Consider the following 19,794-nt stretch of genomic DNA (forward strand, 5'->3'; position numbering starts at 1 on the left):
CAAGGGCTGCAGGTGCCAAGGCACAGCATGGTGTAGGGGCCGAGCCCACCCTGCCCCGCCTTCTGCCTCAGTAAGGCACAGAAAAGCATGGCCCCTATTTGTAGCACCTGCACAGGGGGAGCAGTCGCTTTGTACGCTTGCTCCCCCTGCAGCAGGATCATAACAGGAAGGTGCTGCCGATCGTCTGGGGTTGTAAAAAGGATTAAACATTATTTTTTGGTTTGAAGTGATAGTGTGAAAGGTTTAAGAATAAAACTGCAGCCTTGTTGTGCCACAAAAAAAGAAGAGCTGGTTTGGTCTAAGTTATTTAGCCAAGGTGGGCTATAGCGGGATGGTATATATCTTGCCAGGTGGGGGCGAACAGTACCCAACTGCCTGTTACGTTGTTTGCTTCTTGTGGACACTACTGGCAACGCCAGCATCATGAATGTGATATACAGTGGCAATGGCGCACAGCGGCATCACAAAAATGTTCTTGGGTGCTGTTGGTAACCTGGAATATTTTCCATGTTACTTCATGTTGGAATATGTCCTGTGAAGACTGTAAATTGTGTGGCTTTTACCTCATTTTAAAAAAAATGTTTACAGTTAAATGCATCCGCAGGTGCAGGTTTGTGGTGCATTGCTATGCTGGGTGTTCATGGACTGTTCATTTTTCTTAAAAACAGAAAGTGTCTGAAAACGTGGCAAACCTGCCTCCTCCATCCACATCTCTCTCTCTCGAAATGTAAAAGTAAACTCCCTACCTGCATTTGAGGGCTACGTGGCCATATATGCCAACGTTTTGAATCGTCTGGGAGGGAGATGAGATCATAAGAATCGAGAGAATTTTTTTATTTTTTATTTTTATATTTGTAGAGCGCACTACAGCTCAAAGGCATTGAGGCGCTATTTACATGAAAGTGTATGCATTACTTGGTTACATCATATGTGCTAGGTTACAGAGTACAGCTGGGCATACAAGATGGTTTCAGTAGAGTACAAAGTGAGAGAAAGGACTAACATTTCATACAAATAGGCTGGTTTCATACAAACCAATGAATGAAATGTTGCCAATGAAATACATTAGGGTTGGTGACATTTTAGGGGGAAACAGTTAAAAATAGCAACATCTTTTACAGTAAAATCGTGAGTCTCACGCCTAAATCGGGAGGATGACAAGACTGTGCTCCAAGCAATTCGTGCCCTGCCCTCTCATCTGAAACTACCAACCATACACAATTTTACAAAACATATCTTCATTTTCGACACAGATAAAGCAAAAATCATAGAACTATTGGCTTTGTCACTGGTTGTCCACCTCCCTTCCGAGTTGAATTGTCAGGAAATGCTTGACACCCTTGACTGCGTATTTTTGCGCTTCTAAGCTCTTCTCCTCCCACTTCCTCTCAGAACTGCAGGCACATCATCTTGAAGCGGGGAAGTGAAAACGCTGCGCACCCTCCATCCGGCCTAGAAAGCAGCGTTTGCAACAGAGGAAGCAGGATCCGCCCAGCAGAATGGTAAGCGGGCCTCCAAGGGGTTAGAAGGCCGGCGGGGGTTCCGTATCTGACTTGAAACCTACAACACCGTAGCGTTCGATCCACTACCCCCCCATCCAAAGTCCGGCATTTTCTAACTTCGCCCTGAAATGCGCACGGGGGTGTGGGGGATGACATGGACGAGATAAACGGCAATCCTCTGTTGTCTTAATGGGATTTAGTATTACCTCAGAAAGCGTAAGAGCGCAGTTCTTCCCTAGGTGCAACCGCCTTCTCTGTCCGACTATCTGGCATGTAAACGGACGCCGCACGATGTGGTGCCGATATCAAACCGGACCCCGTCCACGTTGCACAGATATGTGACCCGCGGGCTGTAAATTGTCATACGCACCACCTGGTGGGGAGTAGCTGGAACTAGGTTCCTGTTAGTGAGAAAATAGTTGGCGGCGGGCACACATCACCCGAGTGTTGGTTTATTTATTTGCTGTTTAATACTGATTCCCTTTTACCTCGGTTCTCCCCGTATTTTCAGTCCTTCAGCTGGGGGTTCGAGTCAACGCTATTTTTTGGGTGGTGTCGGGGGAGACCCAAATTGTGCATTCCCCGCAGATCTGCTTCATTCATGCGGAAAACGTGCAGCCACATCGGTTTTCGATGATTTGTAACGCCTAAATACAGTTGTATACACCGCCCACAAAACTGATCGTTAAGCAATATTGGGTATTTTTAGGGCCTCGCGGTTCAAAATGCACCCCTCGCTCCCTTTTCAATGCACATTAGACCAAATGATTGCGATGTAAGGAAGGTGTGCTGTAGGGATCGTTTCACAGGTTGTAGCTCACTCTCAAACTGTTGACCATTCAATGATGCTAATGTCACTGTTTTTTTGCGAGTGGTTCCTGTTAGATGGTGGGGCTGCCCAGGGCCCCCACCGGCCCGGCACTCACACGCAGTCAGGCACACGCACACCAGGAACCACGCAGGACGCGTGTGTTCTGCTTAGGTCCCCGGCTCGAACTGCCGGAGGACCGTTTTTATTCAAACTGCGCATGCGCGAGCCTAGGTCCCGCTCGCGCATGCGTGTCAACCGCGGAGTCACTACGCAACATCCCTCTTTTTTCTCCAAACAAGAAACCATGACAACTTATGCAATTAACAACGGTAATTCAAACTTTAACTAACAGTCTTTCACCAGTTACGAGGCAGTGTCCATAATAAAGTCTTGGAACCTCTGCGGCGGCATGCGCCCCGCCCGGCTCGGGTACCTGCGTGCCTCAGCTGTGGGCACCTCTGGTGTCCCTGGAGTCTCAGGCGATCCATCGTCCCTCGGTGGCGATCCTGCGTGCTGTTCGGGCTCCTGCATGACACTCTCTTGCGGGTCTGGCGCCGCCTTTATGCGCTTGAAGAACGAAGCATTCCTCGTGACAGTTCCCTGTGCATTGGCCGCAGTGATCATAGACCCTTTGACGTGGGTCACCCCCAGCGGCTGCGCCTCATAGGGCAACAACAGTTTTCCTTCCGGCCTCCTATTTCGCACCAGCACGGTGTCCCCCACTGCAATCGCCTTCTCCGATAGTCTTCGCCGAGCAGTCTCACTCTCGTTCCGGGCAGCCCTTTCTGCTCGCACCCGGTTGTTGTCGATCTCCCCCGGACACCGACCTTCCACTTCGGGCAACAGTCCTCGGGGTACCCGTTTCAAGAGGGCCTCTGCCGGCGCGACCCCAGTAGATTCATGTGGGGCCGTGCGATACTCATGCAGAAAGTCAAACAGGTTGCGCCGTAGGTCTTCCCCTCCATTCAGCGGTATGCAGAAGATTTTGTTAAGCGTCCGCATGAAGCGTTCCACCTCCCATTGGCCCTGGGCCAGAGTGGGGTTACTTTCCGGTGCTTTATCCCCCTTTCCTCACAGTAGCGAGCAAACTGCTGCCCTTGGAACGGTGACCCGTTATCCGAACAGATCTCCAGGGGGAAACCGTGGGTGGCGAACATTTTCTCCATGGCCAGGATGGTGTGGTCACTCGCCGTGGACTCAACCAGTTCCACCTCGGGATAGCTGGACCACTGGTCCGTCACCGCCAGAAAGTACATTCCTCGGCCAGTGGACCCGAAGTCTGCACGCACAGTCCCCCCACTTGGCCTTCACTCCTCTCCATAGCTTGAATGGGCGGCCCTCTCTCCACCGGACTCGCCCCCTGGCATGGAATGCAAGCCCACACAAATTCGTCCACCCTGCTCTCTAGAGCCGGGAACCACACTTTCAAACAGAGACGTGCCTTCGTCTTTGCCGTCCCCTGGTGTCCCTTGTGTCCGGGCGCTTCAGGAGTTCTGCCTCCGACCTAGCGAACACCAGGATGTCGTCCGACATGTTGATCACTCCTTTAAGTCCCGACAGGGCCCCCCTGATGGCATTTTGGAAGACTTCCGCTGCCGACGAGACCCCGAAGCTGAGCCTCTTAAACTGATACAGCCCCTCGTGAGTCGTAAAGGTGGTAATGTATCTTGACTCGGGGTGGAGCTCCAGCTGGTGGTAGCCAGACCTCACGTCCTTAGAGAACACTCTTGCCCCCTGCAGTTCGCCGACAATGTCATCCAGGGTGGGCGTGAGGTGACGTTCCCTTTTGATCGCCAGGTTGGGTAGCCTCATGTCCACGCAGATGCGGACTGCCCCAGGCTGTTTCGGCTTTGGGGCCACCACTATTGGCGAGACCCAAGGGGTGAGTCCTTCCGCTCTCTCGATGATGTCTAAGTTGACCATCGTCTGTAGCTCCTTCTCCACCTGCGCCCTCAAGTGGAACGGGATGCGGAGATGCTTGAGCGCTGTTAGCCTCACCGACCCGTCGATGTGAAGCCGTATGGGGTCGGCCTTTAGCTTCCCAATGCCTTGGAAGATCATGTCAAAACGCTGCAGCAGGTGTTCCAGGTCAGCATGATATACGGCAAACGTGAAGTACACCAAGTTCAGCGCCTCCGAGGCAGTGCAACTTAAGAGGGAGTGCGGGCTCACGCTGGTGACGAAGAACCTCGCTTTTATCTTGCTCTGCCCGTGGGACACCGGCGCCACGAACACCACCTGAATGGGGAGTGGCGAGTCACCTCCAAATGCATATATCCACGCTGTGGATTCTGCCAACTTGGGTGGGCCAGGGAGTGCTTCATAATGGTCAGTTGCTAACACACAGACCGACACCCCGTATCTATGAGGACTGGGGTGGGGACTTCCCCGATGTTTACCGTACATGTCGGTTGTCGGCTTCCTCCGGGGCCCTTGGCGATGCTTGAGATGAAGAAGATTTCTTCCTCCTCCTCCTCATCCTCGGTAATGTTCAGGTCCTGCATGCCTTGCTCGACAGCCGACACACCCCTCACCCTCCGAGTGTTGCTCCCGCCAACTCTCGCTGGTCCTCTCGAGGCTGCTACCGGCGCGGTAGCCCTGCACACCCTCGCATAATGTCCTGGTGTGTCACACCGGCCGCAGACCCTCGACTTTGCCACGTGTGGCAGGTCATATCCGCAGTAGTGGCACGACTGAGCAGCCCCAGGCACTGGAGGGCCATCTCCCCTCTTTGGTGTCCATCTCGCCCTCCCTGGGCCAGAGCGTCCAAAGGCAAACGCCTCTTCGCCCTTGCCAGAGTGCGTGGCTGCGTCCATCTTCGCCCCCCTGGCCTCCGCCAGCTCGTAAGCTCTCCCCGTGTCCAGGATTTGCTGCGGGGTCAGACCAGGCTCTCTCAGTACTTGCCTTCTTAGCTTCCCAGAACTGCACCCTTGCAACAGCTGGTTACGGACCATCTCCTCCTCATTCACCCACCTGCAGGAGGTTGCCAGGTGTCTCAGCCGCGCACAGAACTGGTCCAGCGATTCCTCTTCCTGCTGCCTTTCCGCGCCCATGACAAATCTGTCAAAGTCCACGTTGGCCATGGGCCGAAAATGATCTCGTAGGGCTTGCTTCACCGCGTCATACGTGACCACCGGGATATTGAGAGAGTCATAAATTCTGTGCACCTGCGTGCCTGCAGAATACACCATGATGGCAATTTTGGCGTCGTCATCCTCTTCCCCAGAGGCCCTGAAAAACATTTCCAGTTTCTTGACCCACAGGAGCCATTTCGACCCCAGCTTGGATGGTGGGCCCGTGGTGTCAAATTCGGGCATGAGGGCTAGTGTGCTGTGCATCCTGCGTGGGATGGGCGCAAGGGCACTCTCAGCCTCTCCTTCCTCTCCCATGCTGACGATCAGGCAGAGTACTCACGCTGGCACTTGATGGTGAAGGCGTGATCCAGGCACCAGAGGGGATGATGGTGCTCCAAACACCAGTGAATGTTGCTGGAAGGCCTGTAGATGCCAAGCCAGTAGAGTCTTTGCACCCTTGTAACAGCTTCCAATCCCCTGCCAGGGGAAAGATTCTCCTTTCTATTCTTCTTTTTTTAAAAAAAATGTTTTTTTAAGTGAGCTAGGGCTGTGGGAGGGTCCAAAAATTTTCCTTGAAGCACTGACGATCGCAACCGGCGCACGAGCACCCTCCCGGGCTGCAACCGCTGCGATCCTTGATGACCCAAAATGGCCGCTGGCCGTACGCATGAGTTCGAGATGACACGGAGCATCAATTCTCCCTCCAATGCCGTCGGAGCGGGTACAGGATGCTCCTGAGCCTCCTCGTCGCCAGTGTTGGATGGTGGGGGCTGCCCAGGGCCCCCACCGGCACTCACACGCAGTCACACCCACCAGGAACCATGCAGGACACGTGTGTTCTGCTCAGGTCCCCGGCTCGAACTGCCGGAGGAACGTCATTATTCACACTGCGCATGCGAGAGCCTCGGTCTCGCTTGCGCATGCGTGTCAACCGCGTAGTCATTACGCAACAGTTCCTTTAATGTAAATGGACATTTAATAGGGAAGGCTTGCTGGGATGGTGATCTCACTAGAATCTGGAATGTAAACTTGTTGGGAGGGGGATGTGTTGTCCTGGATGCAGGGACCAGGACACCATTGCTGGAGACACAAAGCGAGGTCACCTTCGGTTGACATAGCGGGCTGGCTCACGGGCACAAACATTCCTGCGATGTTAAATAACTGCTTGAGTGCAGATTAATTTGTGATTAAACTCACAGAGTAAAATGTATTAGATACAATAAAATCCTTAATATGCCTTTGTAAATTGTATCCTCTGGATTTTCTTCTGAGATATACTATTAAGTTAATACCCCGATCTAGAGAGTGGGGTCTCCTGTGCCTTTCAGAGACAGATCACGGGCACATGAACCAGCTTCTCGGGTGGTCGGGGCACCCACCATACTTAGTTGCAGGGGTCACCCTGATGGGCCGTGATCACGCAGACCCAGACAATGGCCTGGGGGCACCCAGGCTATCAGAGTCGGAGTTGCAAGGAGGGGCTCCAAAGCATAAAAACAGAGTTGCCCAGCAGGGGCTCTGTTGCAATCTAGAGAACATGGCATCATGGACAGCATTGCCCAGCAGGGTCACTGTCGAGGCACAGAGCCCTGCAGCAGCAGGCCCTCTGCCTGCCACGCAGCGACAAGCATTGCGCTGCAGTTGTACACAGCAGGCAGAAGTCAGATTGCATCGACTGACTAGTCGGAACTGGCTCGTCCCTTTTATTATTTAGATCACATGTTCACCACCATGTGACCTTAGCACGGGCCCTGGGAGATACCATGCTCCTAGGCAGGGTGACACACCACACTCCCCCTTTTCCATAACGAACGAACAAACAAATGGGAAATGCCGCTGGACATTAAACCATTTTCCCATCAAAAACAGCAATGCTTGACACCCGGGTGCAAATGATAATCACGTACATTGAAACTCAGGTTGGGACAAGCACTACCTATTACCTTACTTTGGTAGTTTCAAACATGACGCACATCTTGAGCATTGGTACACACTTAGGGTGACAGTCAGGGTTGGTGGATTGTTGGTGACATGTTGGTAATTCCACATTTTACACACTCACTACTGGGTGAGTGGAACTTAAACTACTGAATGCCACCACCGTTGGCACCGGGCACCATTTAAAGCATGTCCACAATACGCAGGATCACAGCTTCACATAGCCACTTGACTGTGCCATTTTAAGCAAGTCCAGGGTCTGCAGGCTCCCAGCCTTCATGGGGTTGGCTACTGAGTCCATATTAAGCAATTGCGGGTCTGCAGGAGACCAGTCTGACCTCCGTTGGCATCTATTCAAGACCGTTCAGTTCACAGCTCGGGGGCCAGCAAGCCATAACTGGGGGGCATCAGGGGCCACATCGGCCTAGTCCATAGATGGTAGGGGAGGGCTGGCAAAGCCGCACCACGGGTTGGGGGGTACCACGGGCCACATCAGCCTAGTCCATAGATGGTGGGGACAGGCAGCAGTTCCTGAAGGTCATCTTCAGGCAGAGTGATTCATCTTGCTACAGTTAAGGACAAGCACTTGCGTGGAGTTGCAACCCTCCACTGTTCCTGTGTTGGGCGTGTGCTGGGGATCAGTTGATTGCCTCCCTTCCTTTCCTTTCTGTCAGGATATTTATTCACTCAATGCAGCAGTGCGCTTCCTTATTCCCCCAGCTAAGATCTTTCCTTCTCCCCTTTCTTCTTCATCACCATAGGGACCTGGGATGTGGAGGGGGGCCCCATTCCATTCCCCTTCTCAGACCCTGAGGGGAAGCGTCGGTGTGAAATGCTTCTTTTGCATTTCATCGCAGGGTGGCCCGGGATGTCATCTGTATCGTGTGCCCTCTACTTTCAAAGGTTCCGACATTGAGCGCTTTACTGTTTGCATTCTGCTCTGGCTTGGAGCATGCGAACATTCAGCTGCGGCTGGCCCGGGATCGATATTTAACTTGCAGGGCCTCTCTTTTCTGAACTCTGAAAGCAGAGCGCTTGCTGACTTTCACCGCTGGGCGACCCAGGATCTCTTTCTTTGCGGCAACCTGGTGCACACTGTTCACCGCAGCAGGCCGGGCTCTGCAGGGGGCCTATGCATTCTACGTTTACAAATGCTGTCATGGAGCGCTTCTTCATTTAACTGCCAGACCTGCCCGGAAACTCCGTTGAGGTGCGCAGGCTGCCGTGCAACCCTCTCGTCATATCCCACAGCTTCTCTAACAGGAGCAATCACCGGTTGGGCCAGGAACCCAACAACTCCCTTAATGCTTCTCTTTATTATTGTTTTCCAGCAAGCTCCGATCGTTGAGCACATTGAATATTCACTGCCAGGCAACACTGGTATGCTGCAGGCTGAGCGCCGCACCGATTCCCCAGTGGCGGCGCCAGGCTCCCCTCAAGGTGGGGAACTTGGCAGCAGACATGGCTGCGCCACACCTCCTCTTTTTCCCCAAAGCGGACGAATGCACTGCTATGCCTGTGTTGGCCGGGCCGCACACTCAGCTTGAGGGCACATTTACAAAATCAGACAGGGCACGGGAGCCTGAAAAACTCCTCGTTGCCAATGTGGTGTCTTGGGCCCAGGGCACAGGGTCCAGGACACCGTTACTGGGGGCACCCAGCGGCGTCACCCTCAGTTGTCATGGCGGGCTGGCTCATAAGCACATGAGACAGCTCGTGGGGTGGTGGGGGCACCCACCATACTTAGTTGCAGGGGTCACCCTGATGGGCCATGATCACCCGGACAATGGCCTGGGGGCACCCAGGCTCTCGCAGCCAGAGTTGCCCAGCAGGGGCCCCTGAGCATGACGGCAGAGTTGCCCAGCAGGGGCTCTGTTGCAATCCAGCAAACAGGGCATGATGGACAGCGTTGCGCAGCAGGGGCAATGTCCAGGCACAGGGCTCTGCAGCAGCAGGCCCTCTGCCTGCCACACAGCGCCAGCATCACGCTGCAGTAACACACAGCAGGCAGGAGTCAGATTGCATTGACTGACTAGCTGTAACTGGCTTGTCCCTTTTTATTATTTAGATCACATGGACATCACTATGTGACCTTAGCACGAGCCCTGGGCAATGCCATGCTCCCAGGATGGGTGCCACACCACAGGGGATACAAGTCCCTCCAAATGAGGGTAAGTTGAAGGGTATGATGTTTTGTTTTTCTGTCAAAGATGACCCAGGAGGATGGCATTTAAGTGCTTACATCACTCAACTTGACTGTCAAGTGGGTGTTGCTTACCCCAGGGTTCAAATAAGATTTAGAGGTCTTTGTAGCTTGCTGTTATGGAAGGGATAGCTGGAAGCTGGACACATGTGCTCCGAAAGAATGACACAATCATTGTGAAGTGTAGCCAAGGCCTGGCTCGCTCAGGTTCTGTTCCTTTCTCCGTTCTTTTTAATGTGGTGACTTGAATCTCATCACCGCACATCTTCTCTGTACGAGCTCAGGGCATTACCCCACTCCCATACCTCTTAACACCCCTCCTCAATATTAACATATGTCTGGGGTGTCTATTGCATATCAGAACCTGAACACGATGTTTCCATGTTCTGGCACATGACTCTCTCATCACACTCTTTGGTATTGCCCTGCACTTGCTTCAATTGTGTCCCAGACACATCTGCTATCTGGATAGGGTAGGATGTGTGCAAAGGGAGGAACCATCGAATTGTGCGCCCTTCAACGCTGTAAAGTAATGTATATTTTGGCTAGTAGTTCACTCAGACACGACACACAGATCTAACATCTCCATTTATACAATCCCACCCACAATTCATGGCAAAGACCAGATGGTGAAGTATTCAAAAATCGAAAGTGATAAAAATTAGATTGTTTCCACAAACTGGGCCCCCAGCTTTACTCTAGAGATCACTCTATATACTTATCGGTGGTGTTGCTAGGATGGGTCCATGGGGGTCGGGCCCCTTCTCTGAAATCCTTTGCCCCCTTTCGGCCCCCCTTAAAGTGACATGCTGAGGGGGGGGCAGGGAGGACAATACCAGAATATTTATCAGTGGGACACCTCTCCCCCTAGGCACCTCAATGAGGGTGCCCACCGGGAAAGGTGTCCCACTGGCAGGACAATTTGTGCTGAGCAATTCCAGCTCAGCATGCTCATTGTCCTGGGAGCAGGACACCTTACCTTTTCAGACCGGGAGAGGTGTCCTACTGCCAGGACAATGTCCCAAGGAGCTCTGGGCAGTAGAGGGGCTCTCGCGTTGTTCTGTGTCAACAGAGCATTTCAATGTGAGCCATTAGGCACTGATGTGAGGGGGGAGGAGGGAGGCAGGGACTTCTGTCCCTTTAGAAATCTGAATGGGAGGGAGTGATAGAAGGGTGCATAATGTTGCATGCTTTGTGAAATTACTATGGCTTTAAAACCCAAGGGGGATTTGTTGGGCTCACATTAATTGCATGATGCTATTGTGACTTTGCATGCAGAATGGGGAGAATACAACTAAAGCCATACTCTTATTGCTCAACATATTTCTATGACAATGTCTATAGTGTATATTTGGTTTACTGTGAAAAGATAGTTTGAGGTAATGTGGTTTGCTTCTATGGAATTGCTCTAAATAAAGTAGCATATAAGCACATGGAATGCAAAGCAAAACCTTTATAAATATCTATATCAACTAAACCTGGGAAGGTGTGCTAATTTGCTTAAATTGTCCATATCCCGGTTTCACCATTTAACCAAAGTGTGTGTCCTGGGCAAATATAAATCACACTGTGGGCCTCATTATGACAAAGGCGCTCCCGTAATGAAGGGTGCCGGTACGGGTCCGGCACCCTTCATTATGGGATGCCCTATTACGAGGTAAAACCAGACGTCCTTTCCGGGTCCTGCAAGGGGACCAAGGAGCTAATAACGGGGCCGTTATTTGCTCCATTCCCATTGAGCCCTATGGGGATCAAATGGGAATGGGGAATGGTTCTGTGCATGAGGAATTACCGGGTCCTCCAAGGTCGGAATGACCCGGTAATTCCTCATTCACAGACTCCGGTATTGGAGCCCGGTATGGAGGCAGCCATGGCGCTAACAGCACCATGGCTACCTCCATACTCGTAATGAGTCCCTGTGTCTTACCTGCAGCTCTCCAAGTGATTCGCTTCATACCTTATGTTGATATATCATGCTGTAGAGTTGTTCCATATATTATAAAAGTGCAATTTAGCTATTTTGCACCACAAAGTTATTTTCCACTTGGCTTACTTATGACAACTTATTCTTAAGTCACTTCCGTAGTGCCTCCAAGTATCTAAGACTGATGATGCTCCTTGCGATGTCCATTTCTATGAAGTCCTTTCTCTTGGTGCAATCCATATGCAAATTAGGAGATTTGCATGTATTTTGCCCCAGAGCGCCTGGACACAGTTCTAATAGATTAGTTTCTTCCATCTGTAATGATTCTAGAGTTTCTTTGTTTTGATGTCATGTTTAAAGGCCATCTGCCACCAATGTTAACAAAAATGTAGATTGGGCAGGGGTGGGCGGTTTAGGGGCACCAATGAGGCTGTATGTAATTGTGCGCACTCCATTTGGGGGGAAAGTAGCAGGACTTTTTTCATGGCTCACCGTCTCCCCCCCCCTCTTGCAATGCTGGATACTCCCCTGCCCCCCTAACTGGGTTACTCTCTCAGCAGTGCTGCCTGTGGTCCGTCTGCATGGCACACACACACAGTGTCGCACTGCACAGTGATGCAATGCTGCTGCCGGGGCTGGCTATGGGCATGGCAAATGCAGTGAAGAAAGCACTATTAAAGTGCACACAGAACAGCGGCATAGCAGTGATGGTCAGCAGTCGGGGTCCATGGCCCGCCATTGCTACTGCATGCGTGCGCTAGGTGAAAAGACAAGCCCTGCCTTTCCCGAGGGAGTGAGGGCACAGTGAAAAAAGACCCCAATTTGAATTTCAACAATCAGACCGGCCCGTCCGCCGATTGTTAAAATTCTAATTGGGGTATTGGCGGGTAGTTCGTACCTGTCAAGGGTTTCCTGGCCGAGCCCTCAGCTTTGCTGAAGGTAGCAGGGGGCTCGGTGATCTAATCTGCTGTCCTCCTTTCCCCAGCCATCACTTGCACGTTTGCAGGCATTTTGCTCAGCCTGTTTCCTTTCTTCCAGCCTGAACGGGATACACTGCCCTTGAGACATTAGAGTGGCTCCATCTCTGCAGAAGGCACTGTTTTAGAGCATCATATCTTATCACTGGTTCACAGCTGTTACAGCGCGCTCACAGATACACTGACACACACTGCTCCTCTAGTTCACATGCATGTCTGGATATTCTCAGAGCTCTTGCTACATTTGCACTACAAAATGTCCACACAAAGACACTGCTGAGAAAGGAACCCACAGCCCCAATTAAGATCTCCACAAACCATCCAGAAAAGCACCCACAGCCAGATGCAAGGTGCACAAAAAGGCATCGCGAACCGTGGGTATTAATGGCACACTTGTGATGGGCCCCCCTACAGCAGATGCGATCGGGACACTGTATCATTTCAAAGTGCATAAAATGGCAGGTGTCCATTACCAGCCAATTTACACAGGCAACATCAGAACAAATTGTCCAAGAACGAGACAATATCGTTAACATCAAGATATATGCAACCAAATAAATTGCTTTATAAATGCACAATTTTTACCTCTCCCGGCCTCTTTGGAATACTTTGCCTGCTTCAATTTGGGAAAAGCATACACATTGCCCTTTTATAGGCGGCCTCCCTACTTTAGTCTGTGCCTCCCTATGTGCTCCCCCTAAATTCTATTCCTGGAGACGCCACTGTTAGGTATACAATACAACTCCAAATATAATTTTACCTGCTTACATGAATCTCCTTATAAGTCCACAAAGGCATCCACTTTCAGTTGCAACAATCTCCATGTCAATATGCTGTGTCCCAATAAACACTAAACATACCGACATTTATGCTGTACATTAATCTCTGTATAAACATCAGTGATTTATCACTAGAACATTTTACATAATGCAAATATGATTAAACTTTTTTTTTTTTGATCGCATCAAGGAAAAAACGTATGGTACCGGACAAAGTTATGTCAATCAACATTCAAAGTACATATATATGTTTTAGTTATGAATAGTTCACTTGATAAATAGACAATGGTTGGCTAGCATAAGACTATGTGCTGAGCCATGTGCATGCACAAGACGACTAATTTACATTGGCTCATGTAAGTTTGAATTCACAGGTAAAGTTCTCGGCAATCTATATGTTCTGAACCCACATGTTTCCTGTGGGTGCAGTTCTATATAGACATTTGTATTTGACTTTCATTAAACCAGGATTTGTTCTTTCATTTATCACTGTATGTGTGTTTATGTATGTCTTTCCTTGCACATGAATGTATTCCTTGCTATCCAGATGCATGCACAGTTTTAAAAAGGGATGATGTGTAAGGCATTCAGTCTCTTTTATATTTCTGGGTTGGAGATGTGCTATTCTCCAGTAATACATATTTATTTGAAAACCCTCTTCCCTCCCATCCTCTTTCCTGTCAATAGTTGTACTTACTCCCACGGTATAGCCTACTCTTCCTAGGCATTGAAAGACAGTAGAATGTAGAGGATTTGTACTTCACAACTTTCTTAATGAATAGATTTACTTACGAGTGCTTTCACATGGAAATCTTCCATCTGGAAATGCAGCTATCGGAACGTGCATCAGGCAGTTGAGCACAGTATCCAAAACAATCCGCCTACCAACACAGCATAATCCACTAGCACAGGAAAAAATAAATCCTGCCTACAGGTTAGGCAGTGATAGCAATTATATGTACAATATATCGGGTTAACTTAAATCCATGCCTCTCACAGGATAAAGTAACCATATGTTAAATGTGCCTATGGCCGCACCAGTCATGGTCGCCTCTTTCCCACACGTATGGTGAAAACACATGGAGACAAGTGAGAGCTGGTACCAGTCGATCACAACATTTACAGGAGGGTTACCTAGGTAGCGATGTCATGCATGCAAGGAATAACTTCCTTGATGACGGCCTGATGACATACACACACCGCCATAGCAGGAACCAATGGCACAAGATCATTGGTGTCCATATCAACAGAGCAGACACCAGCCTGTCTCCACAGCAGCTTGGGAGATGCGCAAACCAATTTACCAATTTAGGTAAGTGCAATCATGGCACGATTAGGCCTCCCTCGGCCGCCTGCATACTGGGCAGATCGAATTTGATACATGACAAGTTCAATCTACTGACTTTGCTTTAAAGTGAACTCTGCGAATGTGATCGTGCCGGTTCACAGACAGTATGAAAAGAATGAGTGCCTCCATGTCTGCTAAGATTTTGGCATTCTCCAATGGCGGTACAGTGCTCCGTCCTTCACATCGTCTCTCTTCACGCTTTTGAGGGTGGCTCTTCACATGCCATCGTGCATGGCCACATCAGCATTTTAAGATCCCCAGGGTCCAGAACCTATTCTAGTATTCACCACGGCGATCAACAGCTTGGCAGGCACAAGACTAAGCATTTTCTCCCCCACATGGGTGGGCTCTTCACCAACCCCTAACGGTGTGCATGGCACCTTTCACACTGGTGTTTTGGGCTATACAAAACTAGGGGCACTTTTAACTGATTAGCCCTACCATATTATATCTGCAGATTGAAAGACATTGTTCCCCTCAAAAAAATAAGTAGATTACCATGAATACACACAAGTACAAAACACCCGACAGCATCAGATTGAACGTCTCAGTATCAGCTCCACTGCCACTGCAGGCCAAAAAGGAGGGTAGCGGATCTCTGGAGCACCTTCACTTACTCTACACAGGGTAAATTATGCAGGGTGTAAACGAAGGCTCTACACAATGAATTGAGTTCTACAGTGGGTATGATATTAAAATGCACATATATTTACAGGGTCCATGAATATGCCCTGAAGAAGGCAGACTGATAACTACATTGGACCGCTGAAATGTTTTCATCTGGGGTCCTTGCTCGACAACCAAGACCCCCAACAGACTATCTGGTGGCCACATATATGCCACTCATACGTTGGCTGACCGCTCAAATGAAATGAACTTTTTTAATCCAGAAAAAAATCTTTTCTTTGCATATTTAGACAAGCCCTGCATGATGGGTTGAGAACAGAAAGAAATGAAAGGTAGCCCAATTTACAGGGGTACCCCTTAAGTATACAGGTACCATTAATCATGCTAACACCAGATTAAAGGTCACCCGTCTAGGGAATTAAGGCCAAGAGTCTTTATCTTGCAAGAATAACAAGTTTAATCTGTACAGAAATGAGGATGGGCGGGGCAAAGAACTCTGCTCCCCGACCGGCATTCTGTCCCTCTTCGGTGGCTGGCTCCTGCAGACTGGTGCCCAGGAGGAGCCTTATATACTGTTTAACTTGGATACTGGCATGGCTCAATCAAACCTATCCTTCTTCCCTTACAAGGGATGCTGCAGTCTTCATCCCTGCATGGCTGGGTTTCCATTTAGGAGGACAAACTACTTAGCATATTGCTAGCTATGCAAGAATACATTGTAGCTCCTGTTTATCATCATTTTGCAACAATATGAACACTTATTTATAAACACATTTTCCCGCCATACTCTTCACACTTCATTCAATATACTCCTATTTTATCTGGTCCAGTGATTCCCCTTAAAACCTTATTTTCAGCATGTACATTCCCCTATTCTTAGTCTGCATGGGCTTTTGATAGACAGGACACAGCTGCTCAGCCACTTCGTGTCTGTTGTCTATTTTTAGCACAGGCTGCATTCCTTTTGGCACAGAGCATTCTTCTCTTTACTGTGCTTTGTGAAAAACGAAATACAATGTAACATATTTACAAATTCATTCAGCTAATAGTTTTTTACACCTTATATTTAAATACTTACTATCTCCATTTAGTGCCGGGCCACGCCTGTGTGTGATTTTTTTTGCATGAAAAAAACTTTGAGTGCTATGGTGCTTAGAGAAGTCTTGCCTAATTTTAAAGCGCTTGGGGGGTGAGGGGGTACAGGAGGTCTCCAGCTCCTCCCTAACAGAAAGCATACAGGCAGTTCATGATTGAGAATTATTGATAATCGAGGAAAGAAATCTACTTGTATGTTCTTCACCTTTATATTTATTTTGATCTTTAATATATGTATTTTGCTTTTTTCTTTCTCTAATTCCTTGTCTTCTATTTCATTTAAGCACCAATCTTCTCCAGAGTAAGACTTGACAAAGCTTATAGCTAATCACAACCTTTGCGTTTCTGACTCATCTTCTTCCTATCTTCAAGGTTTATTTCCCCAATGTACTGTCCCTTGGTAATGATCTATTTATTGTCATAATTGTTGTAGTAGATTCTAATTTGTGATAACTAAATTGTGTAAATAAAATCCAGCTATATATTTGTAAATCATTACAATTGTTTTGAAACATTGATTGATTACCCAGACACATAGAATGGGATATCTGCTTTAGATACCTGATCCCAAAACATGTATGTAAATTAGTAGCAAATTAAACAAAGCTCTATGATGGATAATTGTTTGTGTTATATAGTTGGGTGACCCCAGCCACCATAGGTGGAAGGGGACCACCCAGCTTACGTTAGCTAGATTTAATTCTTTCAACATACATTCTGTCGCTCAAACATCCATACTATGCTATGGCTCTCTCAATGGCATTAACTGCGTGATGCCCTCCAAGCAATCTTACCATGCATTTATACTGTGAGCGACATGGCTGTGTGCCGTTCAAACCATCCTGTCACTAAACCCTCAATTCAGGTGGCCTTTTTTTAAATCAATCCTCCTGTGCAGACTGATCATCCTTCTATGGACTGCTCCGGCTTCTTTCTTTCAATGGACCGGTCTCGGAAACTGGTCTGTCATCTGCCAAGAGTCCGTTCCCTTGCCCTACAATCTCCAGTATACGACTTTTCTGTCTCTTCCTCTCCTAATTTTCAATAATAATCTCTGTGGGATGTGTATGCCATTAATTCTCTCTAACTCCACCTCTGGCTGGTGTAGTGTGGCTTTCCTGTCCCAGGGGCGGGAGTAAAAAAACCCTTATTGAGAAAAGGCTAGTTAGTTTTTATGCTCTAATTTCTCACCCATCTGTGCTACTGGATAAAACTCATATTTTTAGATTCTATGTCCCTCATTAAGAGTTGGCCGGTACACAGTAAAAGTGCTCGTAATAACATTTACCAGCACTTTTGCTGGACCGGCCAACTCAAGGCATAAAATAAACAGTGTCATTTTGCTAAATAAATTGACACTTCTGTAGCACAACTAGCTATTAAAATTACATTTTCCAATGAAAGCAAAGTTCACCCTGCAGTCCTCTCTTGAGCTCAGGGCTCACACCACCTTCTTTTATCTGTTCACTGCAATTTCAAAGGTGCTAATGGAGAGAGTGCGCCAGTAATCATCTCCCCTAAATGTAAACATGCCAAAGGGTTGTGTGGGAGTGCTAGGCAAGAAAAGTGTTTTCTTTTTCAAATAATTGCAAAGCAGAAGTAATCTGGATGGTACTTTTATTATGCTAATTACATCCTGTCTGGCAAAGACTAGTATGCATTAAAGACAGTCCTGCAATTCCATTCTAAAAAATATAAGTTGTTACATAATGCATCATTACTGTATTTCTGCTTTAAAACACTGCATTGCTTCCATGTATTACAGTAAAGTCTAGGTTAGTGTATCTATATCTCATAATTTAAGCTATATTTCATTTTGTTGGTGAAAGTGGGTCATATTGACGAGTGAATACTTTTGAAAATGTACATGATCGCATGGCCAAATGCTTTTTATGGCACACCTAGTTCTGTGGCCTGTTGATGGCATAATCTGTGCAACTGGTGCTCAACCCATGGTTTGAACCCAAACTTCTTGACATTCTATCTTATCACCCTTTTGCTTTATACCAGTTACCCCGAAAGTGAGATGGCTGCAAAATTACAATATTCCACCTAGTGTGCCCAGTTCTTTGCTTGCTGTGCCATCCACTTTGCTAAGTCTCTTAGTTTATTTCTCTTACATAATGAATACACAAAGCCAACTATATGTTCAAGACATAAATTAGTTTAAAAAAAATGAATGGCATAGTTTGCTAATTAAAACCTTCTTGATTAGCAAACATATTTGATTAGCGATGTTTTACTATTATTTTAAATGTCACCAGAAGTTGTGTACCCAAGACATGAAATGAGCAACAATACAGCTTTTTGTGTACCACTGAAGTAAGATGTTAGTGAGGGGAGTGTCTGTAAAATGTGAAAGGTTAGCTGAATGAATGGACACACATATGACAAAATGGCTCTGGAAACAGTTTTCAGTGCAGGGCTATGTGCAGTTAGATGCAATCAGTGTTGAACAGGGCAGTGTCCCGTATTTTGTATCCTTGACCAATCATTTGGTGTGTAAGGAGAAGTTCAGAAGTTTCATAAACAAAAAAGTTCACAATGTTTAAGTGAAGTCATAGCCTGAGCCTAAGTACTTTGTATGGTTTTGCAGCAGGCAGGTTAATTGTCCACTTCAGGTGGGCAAGATGGCTCTTAATTATCATTGATGAAAACTGTTTTCGAGACAGCATTGCAGCCCTGGGCGTTCATGAAAATGGTATTTATCGCTACTAGCACTCAGAGCTAACATCTGTGGTGCTGATACTTTTATGTTTGTTGTTAAGGGAACAAGTCTTTGTGCATTTCATGCTTTCCTTAAAAAGAAATTACCCATATGTCCGCAATGGAAATTATTGTTTCCAGGACCTGCAGGTGATCGACAAGGTGTGTGGGCAGGGTCGTTGAGGTGTGGCACTCCAGTGGATACTTCCTGGAGTCCCTTCCAGCGCCATTAAAATTAGTACCACCACATTAATGCATTAATGCTAGATCGGATGTGTGTTTCTGCCATGTCTTTATTGATTTCTTTGTGGAGCATACAGAGGGGGTGGTGGTAGAGAAAGTGGGCCGGGTTATCACAGCTGGGGCTGTTATGCAATGTTACATCAAAGTCCTGTAGCTGTAGGGCACACATTCTATATTGACCTCACGATAGTGTGACAATCCCTGCATTATTAGTAAAAGCTTCTTATGCTCCATGACTCCAGAACAGGGACTGAAGACATACAGGTAGACGTTTCTGCATACCCATAACACTGCTAAAGCTTCTCTTGATTTGTGTTCCATATTTTCCCCACTTTCTCCTTCCTCTACCCCTCCCTCTTCTTCACTTATGTCCCCCCTTTCCAAATCTGCCACTTTTCTTTCTAAAGCCCATCTTCTATTCCTTCTGACCCTCTCCCTACCTCTTTAAGTCGATCCTCTTCTCCTCCCTATGTTTATACACTCTTTAATCTGCTACTTTTCCGTTCTCTTTCAAACCTGCTACTATTTTTCCTATCCTTAAACACTCTTTCGATCCCTCTCTTCCTT

At 47.9% G+C, this 19,794-nt stretch overlaps 1 protein-coding gene across 1 annotated transcript in view; it reads left to right on the forward strand.

The window, feature by feature from the left end:
- Nucleotides 1-1,240: 1,240 nt before the first annotated feature.
- GMFG (glia maturation factor gamma) overlaps nt 1,241-19,794 on the forward strand; it is a 149,481-nt gene continuing 130,927 nt past the window's right edge. The window contains exon 1 of the mRNA XM_069644258.1: nt 1,241-1,502. Coding sequence (XP_069500359.1) covers nt 1,500-1,502 — 3 coding nt within the window. The 5' untranslated portion in view covers nt 1,241-1,499. The remainder of the gene's footprint in view (nt 1,503-19,794) is intronic.

The sequence above is a fragment of the Ambystoma mexicanum genome, chromosome 2p (assembly GCF_040938575.1).
Source record: "Ambystoma mexicanum isolate Mex_15411 chromosome 2p, UKY_AmexF1_1, whole genome shotgun sequence".
Lineage (NCBI taxonomy): Eukaryota > Metazoa > Chordata > Amphibia > Caudata > Ambystomatidae > Ambystoma > Ambystoma mexicanum.